The sequence below is a fragment of the Macrosteles quadrilineatus genome, unplaced genomic scaffold (genome assembly GCF_028750875.1).
Source record: "Macrosteles quadrilineatus isolate MER2022 unplaced genomic scaffold, UCM_ALF_1.0 Scaffold_9__3_contigs__length_116548681, whole genome shotgun sequence".
In the NCBI taxonomy this organism is placed as follows: domain Eukaryota; kingdom Metazoa; phylum Arthropoda; class Insecta; order Hemiptera; family Cicadellidae; genus Macrosteles; species Macrosteles quadrilineatus.
In genome coordinates, this window is record NW_026542602.1 from 30211792 (window position 1) to 30220056 (window position 8265).

The 8265-nt window shown below is 35.7% G+C and overlaps 1 protein-coding gene across 4 annotated transcripts in view; it reads left to right on the forward strand.

Annotated features, from left to right (window-relative positions):
• LOC129002436 (PHD finger protein 20-like) overlaps positions 1-5971 on the forward strand; it is a 79908-nt gene extending 73937 nt beyond the window's left edge. For all 4 annotated transcript variants that reach the window (XM_054430232.1, XM_054430233.1, XM_054430234.1 and 1 more), the window contains 6 exons: positions 28-215; positions 448-614; positions 1438-1575; positions 2278-2372; positions 3649-3777; positions 4798-5971. In XM_054430232.1, coding sequence (XP_054286207.1) covers positions 28-215; positions 448-614; positions 1438-1575; positions 2278-2372; positions 3649-3777; positions 4798-4919 — 839 coding nt within the window. In that variant the 3' untranslated portion in view covers positions 4920-5971. The remainder of the gene's footprint in view (positions 1-27; positions 216-447; positions 615-1437; positions 1576-2277; positions 2373-3648; positions 3778-4797) is intronic.
• The last annotated feature ends 2294 nt before the right edge of the window (positions 5972-8265 follow it).

Sequence of the window (8265 nt, forward strand, 5' to 3'; positions counted from 1 at the left end):
AATAACACTTAATTATACTGTTTTCAGGCATAAGCAGCAGTGAAGAAGCTGCAGCCAAGACAGAACCAACTGAAGCGACTCCAGCATCAACTGTTGAAACTGCAGCAACCACTTCTGCGACTGCAGAGGAGAGCGACTTGTGCGATAATCTGCGGAAAGAAGAGATAATCAACTGCACATGTGGCTTTACTGAGGAAGACGGACTCATGATACAGGTATAAATGGGTTGGTTGTATAGAAAAAGAAGGTTTGTTTGTGACTTTCATCTAGAATTGATTTGTAAAAAGTCTGTAAAACAAAAAAATAAAATATACTTATCGATTCTAAGATTCTCACTTCAACATGGGAAAGTTCCACTAATCTGAGGGAGGGTAATATTCATATTCAAAGATAGTTTACCTTGTTATTCCTTTACCATTATTTGTAATATGTAGTCGTGTGATTCAGTGTGACTTGTGCCTGTGCTGGCAACACGGATATTGCAACAATATCAAAGAGGAGGCAGAGGTGCCTGAGAAGTATGTCTGCTACATCTGTCTGCATCCTGCTCGTCAAAGAGAGTCCATGCGCCACTGCCACAACCAGGACTGGCTCAAGGAGGGCAAACTAAGCAGGTATGTCCCATTCCTAACCTTATCATAATCAGTCTGATCCGCGTGTTCCACACTCCCCTGGAAAGTCTTTAGAAATATAACCCACTTTGCCATCTATACTTGATTAGGTACTTGAAAATCCTCAATTGTTTAAGCTGCATAAACACATCTTTCTTTTGGAGTCCCTAGTATTTTCGATCCTTAGAGCATCAGTAAGCTTTAGAATTAGTTTGAACATTTTTATAATTTTTAAAGCATTTTCATTGCTATAAGTTTAAAAACCATTCTTTATTTGGTGCTTTTCTATCCCTTATATCAAGATGAACTCACATTAGTTTTTCTTTTCTTTTGACTATGCCAGTGTCATTTTTAATAGAAGAAACTAAAACCTTTAAAGAAAAAGCTTTCCTAACACCTAAAATATTTTAGATTTGTCAGATATATAAATTGAAGCGCCGATGTTTGAGACGCTAATATCTTATCTGACGACTTACTCAAATTATCTCTATCGTATTCTGAGAAACCCATATCTTTTAGGCTAAATAATTGCTTCAAGGTTTACTCTACCGTTCAAACAAATAGTCAGGGCTCGCCGCTTTAAAACTACTACTTATGAGACTAACCTACCACTTGGCCTGTTGTTTTCAGAAATCGCCCAAAAAACCCCCACCTCAAACCCTTGCCATGGCCTGATTAGTGCAAAGCCTGACAGTGTACTGAAACTTTGTTTTTATTGTAGCTTTGAGCAAGAAGAGAATGTCCAATGTTAATTCTCAGTCTATCCAAAGACACCAAATGTCACTAATCAAACTCGTATGTGATGCCTACATGTTGCTGGTTACAGTTTCTCATTCAGCAAGAAGGACTCTGTGGTCAGTGAACAGAGGGAGCAGATGCTGAAGAAGTCTCATGATTTGTCAGCCTCTGTGCTGCAGCTGGAGACTGTCATTCACAGCCTCAATGTCAAGACACACATTGCCACGTGAGTGTTACCGACAGAAGGATTATAGTTAGTAAACATGTTTTTGGTAAAGATGGCTTTAGGCCAGGGGTTTTAAGGATTTTGTTATAGAAAGGTTTAACAACAGGCTTACTATATTTGGCTTATTATATTTGTTAGCTACTTGCTCTTTCTTCAGTACCGGTTGTAGAAGTTTTCTGTCAGACTATGGTACTTTAGTAGAAACATAGTGAATAGTATTACACTATAGCAGAAAGACCCTACTAATTAAGAAGGAGCTCACTCTGCCATAAGGAACAGGACTTTACCCCAACTTATTCCTTCTCTGTTTGAAAATTCTGTCAGTAACAGTAAAATATTCCAACTTTTGTGTACAATGTATAGTTTAGGTTTCCTGTGCTAGAGTGAATACTTTCCTGGTACTTTGGTATTATACCGACCACACCGATAAATTGACTTCCAAATAAGATTTTAATTAGTTTAAATAACAACATTTTCCTAACCTAAAACATAGTCCACCCTTAGATTAGGTTATGTTAAGTTAGGATATAGGTAATTATTAGGTGTGGTCAGTATAATACCTAAGTACCACTTTCCTATTCAGATAAGCCTGACATATCCTTACAACAATGTCTAATACGTTTTCTTTTATTGTGTAAACTAATATCATATTAAATTATTTAATTTACAACTATTTCATGGTGTAAACTTTGAAATTTACAGAATGAAGCAAGATCATCCAAAACTCTATTTGTGGGCTAAAAGCTGGAAAGACAACAGCCCGGATGTTAAAAATGAAAATGAACAAATCAAAACAGGTAGCTTGATTATAAGTTATTTAGATTTAGCTTAATATTGTTAAATGCATTTTATATCGACTAATGACTAAAATACAGTAGAACGTCGATTATCCGAATTAATTGGGGATTAGGGGTGTTCAGATAACTGATTTTTCGGTCATTTTCTTTTAATGTCAGATATCGCATTTCCAACTCCATATTCCCGAGCTAAACTCGATCCACTAGCACCTCTTTTTAACTGCTCCAATATCTTAAGTTTATCAGAAACACTAAGCACTATGCGTTTACATTTGGATGACATAGTCAGTGTAGAATGAAACAGTACAATAGAAACCCGTACGAACTGTCACTGTCGAATGCTCACAGGCGACTGAGACTTGAGACGGAGACTGAGTCATTGGGAGTAGGAGTGGCGCGCACGGCCATAGCGCACGACAATTTTGTCACGTAGGCCCGCCCCGCCTCCTGCCTTAGCAGCCGTGCGGTGGCGTAGTGCTACGGCCAGTCGTGATTGGCGTGCGATTTTATTGATTTTTGCTTCTTTCTTCCTTTCGGTTAACCGACGTTTCGGATGACCGGGCTTCGGATAATCGACGTTCTACTGTATTTGGGTCAATTCAAGATAAGGATGGATAGAGAATTAGGAAAAACCTAGAGTTGAGGGACTATATATACACAAATCCAGACATTAATGGCAATCATCTGTAGATAGAGGTAGGCAGGACGTGTGGAGAATAAATAAAAACACTATAATCAAAAGGAATAATACTTAGGAACACCATATTGAAAACTACAACTTAGCTGAATGACACAAGAAGGAGGTGGAAGGACCAAGGTCAAAAGGACATTAATAGGTTTGATAAGTCACAACCAACTTTTTACTTTTGGCTCGTAAACTAGCCCATTGTAGCGACTTAAAAAAATCACTGGAAAATGTTAACATTGCTGGCGTCTTAACACTCTACTGGCTGGCTTTTGAGCAATTTAGATTGTAAACCAGCCAAGCCTATTATCACGAAAAGTTCCTGAATCTTGATCAACTCTAATTACAGAAAAACTAATCAGGAAAATAAAATAACCCAGAATTCAACGCAAGGTGTCTTTTGAAAGCAAGGTTGTTCTTGTTCGCAAGGGGTGCCAGCTACTTAGCTAGTAAGCGAGTCATCAGTTTTGTGTACACTTCAGAATTAATTAACCCACTCTAGCCCTGTAGCTTGTAAGCATACTTTATTTACTTGACATATTATGAATAATATGTGTCATTTAAACCAACAATGCTGCTTTCCTCTGACAGATGTGGTAGGACCTCAGCCTGAGGCAGCCATTGACACCAAGGAGTGTAGACTAAGGTTGCTGGAGCACATAGAAGACTATCAGACTAAAGTGGAGGATAGACTGACATCTATAGATGCCGCATTATCAGGTAGGCCTACTAGTAAATTGTTATAACTGTTGCCCAACTCAATTTTTGTTGGAGTCATTATTTTTGGTTTATTGGAATAAATATGGAATAAACATGGAATAAATAAAATTGAACACATTAGGAAAATCACTTAGATTTATAAGCTACTAGCTGGCCCGACAAACGTTGTCCTGTCCTAATCTGGTTTTATGTCAATGCTCGTTCATTTTCAAGATGAGCTCGTTTGCATGGCTCAATCACGTCCTGGTTGAAGTTCGTTTGCTACGCTTACTCACCTTTAAGTTGGAGCTCGTTCGCTGCGCTCCCTTGCCTTCAGGTTAGCTCGTTTACTACGCTAACTCGCCTCCAGGTTGAAGTTCATTCGCTACGCTCACTCACCTTTTGGTTGCAAATTAGCTGTTGTCATAAATAAAAATAAAAAAAATAGTGCTGTACCCTGTTGTTAGTCCTTGTAACTTTAATGCTATTGAACATCACAGAATCAAATTTGAACCAGCTGTTAAGATTCTTTAATTCCATTTAAATATGAGTACTCATAAGGTTAATATAGAAAAACTCCAGAGCCACTGGGGCGGAGCCCTTATGACGGATCTGTACCAAACTTCACACAAACCATCCTTGAATAATGCTCAATAATACCTGAAAGTTTCATTACAATCTGTCGAGCGGATTTGGAGCCTATAAAGGACAAACAAACAAACATACATTGGATTATATATATTTAGAAGATTTGTATGAAAGTTAATGAACTAGAGTTAATATTATAGTTGACAATAATCCGACACTTACTGATCTGGGTAGGTGTGTCGGATTACCAAAAACATCAGATTTCCAAAAAATAATACTAAATTCAACCTGTGAGTTAAGAAAAGCTAACTTATGATACCACCATGTACTACTCGACTATTGAACCATCAAATTAATATGTTTAGGCATTACTGTATCATCAAGTTGGACCAGCCGTTTCATAAATTTCCATAACACTGCATGAATAGTTCTCACTTCCTAAACGTTTTCCAGTGTTGGAGGCTGAAGATCCGGAACTGTCCAGTGATGTGTCAGATGCTCGGATGAAGCAGACGATGCAACTTTTGTTAAGAGATCTCTCCACACTGAAGGAGGTTGCAGAGTTGAACATGTAAATCACAATACGACCAAGAATTTACATTAATAGATATTAATTTGTTTGTCGTTTGACCGTTTTTGTAGTGTTTGAAGCAAATGGAGTGAATATGTGGAGTTGAACAGTAGAGAAATGCACTGGTTGTAAGTTTATAAGGTATGTTTTGTTCTAAACTGTTTCTGGGTAGTATTATTAGGCTTTCAAAAATATGATTCTGTTTTTTTAAGTTTCATTTCGTGACAGCACATCAGGATGTTAATTTGTTTCCAGTATGATTGTTCTAATGTATTTTATTGAGGTTGCTTTGATTAATATTTTACTTTTTTTAAATCAGGTTTCTGTTACCTCAGTTCTAACATTGGTCCTAGATGTTAATCAAAGACTTTAAACCTTTGAATTGATTATAAATAATTTTTGCTCATAACAGGATTTTGGTTTTTGTGTTTGTATTTGTATAGAGCCAGTAATAGTTCTGCCTCCTCTCAAAATGGAATATCTATTTAAATATAGGCCTACCAGTTTTTTGTTTGTTTGAGAAGTGTTTTTTTTTTTAATAGGATTAAAAAACTACTAATGTCTTTAATTTAACTTTGAAAACTAATTCATTGATTAACTGTAAAGTAACACTATCAAAATTGTAGATCTGGAGTAGGTTTGTACAATTATATGTAACTTTATTTTTCTTGTATTTTGTCATGTTATATTTAATTATTGTTTTTCTTTAAAAGTTTTAAATGTTTGGGAATGTTTAGGAAGTGGGTGAATTGGGAAATTGTAGTTTCGAACAAATGTACATAGTGTAAACCAAAGAGAACTCCTTTCCAAGTTTGACATCACAAAAACTCTGTAAATACCTTTGGCTCACCCTTTGAAACATAGAGTGATACATGTCAGAATAATATAAAATAAAAAAATATGTATTTAGTAGATTTTAACAGGAAATATATCAATATGGTGTTAAAAGCAGTCGCTTAAAACAGGATTGTGATATGTGTTGTAAATTAAAGCCAAGCATAGTTTTCTAAATAATATGTGACATTAAATGTACCAATAAAGCAAAAAAAGGTCTGAAACAAATTTTGATATCTTTATTCTTGTACCCATTGTCCCATTCATTAATGATGCAAACGGATACAAACAATAGAGAGCATGCCATCAATCTTAAGCACAGTAAAAGTCGAGGAATCGAAAGGTTACAAAGTATTTTTACAATGTTTCTTTTAAAGTTATACTTTACTAGCTGATTACCCATCCTTCGTATGGGGTTGGCATATAAGTATAAAATGCTTATTGCAGTTTTGGGAGATGACACGGTTTAAGAAAATTTGGTTCTTTTAATTTATACGGTATGCTATAGTATATATATAAAATCTATCATCATAGTCATAATGTTCTACGATTGCACCTAAACCATAGAAAAAAGTAAAAGTTCTCATTGTGTAGCACAGCTTTTTGTTGCTACCTAGTTGAAACAGCACAAGTTTTTATTTCCTTTTAAATATGAATACTCTAAAGGTTAACATGGGAAACTCCAGAGCCACTAGGGCGAAGCCCAAAAGGATTTTTGAGATAAGAAATCAGAAATCCTTTATTGTCATTAAGCAAAACAATCTTGCAATAGACATAGTCACATATTATGGTAAAATAGGGTTACACAGTAACCCAGTCAGACTAGATTAATAAGCTAATATCACAGACAATAACAGGTAAAAATTTAAAAGTTTAAAAGTAAAAAGAAGGCTGTAGGCTGGGTGGAGAATATACTAGATAAACTATTAAACATCTAAACATCAAAACTTAACAACTTTTACATCAAAAAACTCTTTAATCACATAAAAAGGATGTTCAACAAGCCAGTTGTTTAGCCTATCTTTAAAAACCAACTCAGGCAACGCTCTTGACTCAGAGTGCAATACATTGAATAACTTTAAGCTCATGATTGAATGGTTACTGGCACATTTACTTAGTCTATGGGACGGAATTTCAAGTAGAGAGTTAGATCTAGTGTAATGAGAATGGAAATCTTTTCTAACAGCCAAGTCTCCTAATTTTAATTTAACATCAAGTAAACACACATATATACAGTCACATACATATATACATAGTACAGGTTAATGACAGTCAATATCCTAGTTTTTATAAACAAAGGTCTACAATGGGCTTTGAGAGCTGATTTGGTTACTATTCTAAGTGCCTTTTTCTGAAGTAACAAAACATCACTTATATTACTACCGTTACCCCAGAGAATCAGACCATAGCTTAACACTGACTGAAAAAATGCAAAATAGGCTACTCGGATATATTTCTCAGAAACAACAGTTTTTAACCTATTCACTAAATAAATAACTCTTGACAGTTTTGAACATACTAAATCAATGTGAGCTGACCAAGAAAGGCTGCTGTCAATCAACACACCCAGGACTTTTATGGGACTAACCTCTTTACAAATTACACCTGAGCCCAAATCTTTGTTTTTAGTATGGCAAACTAGGTGTTGTGTCTTGTCTACATTAAGAAGGAGTTTATTGGCACTAAACCAATCCCCAGCTTGTTTCATTGTATGTTCTACAGATAACTTTAACCTATTGAGATCAGAGTGAACAGTTAGGAACGTTGTATCATCTGCAAACATTGTGGTTTGAGAACCCTCAATACTAAGTGGCAAATCATTGACAGAAATCAAAAAGAGTAGGGGACCAAGGACCGAGCCTTGGGGAACCCCAGTTTTCACTTCAACGCACCTGGAATGCACACCCTTTGCATCAACAAACTGTGAACGACCACTTAAATAAGACTTAAAATAGACATTTTAAGAATATGTCTATATGTTAATTGGGAATGTGAGCTATCATCATACCAAATTTCAAACCTGTCGGTTTAGTATTTTTGGCGTTTACTTGTTACTTGTCACAAATATCCATCCATTCATCCATCCATCCATTCATCCATCCATCCATTCATCCATCCATCCATCCATCCATACAATCAAACTTTCTCACTTGATAACAGATATTTCCTACTAAATGTCAACATTACAGTTTTTCCAGAGTAGATATAGATTTTCTTTTGACACTAGGCGGGCTGTCCCCTTGAGGAGGTAGTGTGTCACCGAATAATGTGCTGAAAAGATTTTTATCTCCAGTGACTTTATTCTAAGTTTTGTAGCTCTATCATTATTTTTTTAATATTTAGCTGTCCCGAGAATTTTAAAGTATTAAAACTATTTAAAAAATGTTCATTTTTAAGCTTTTGTAACTCTGTAAACCTTCACCCTAACAAGATTATGATGAGGAACTTGGAATAAAACCACACCCTCACACTCACACCCAGGCGAACTAACTTGTGGTAGCGTGCCCACACGAAAA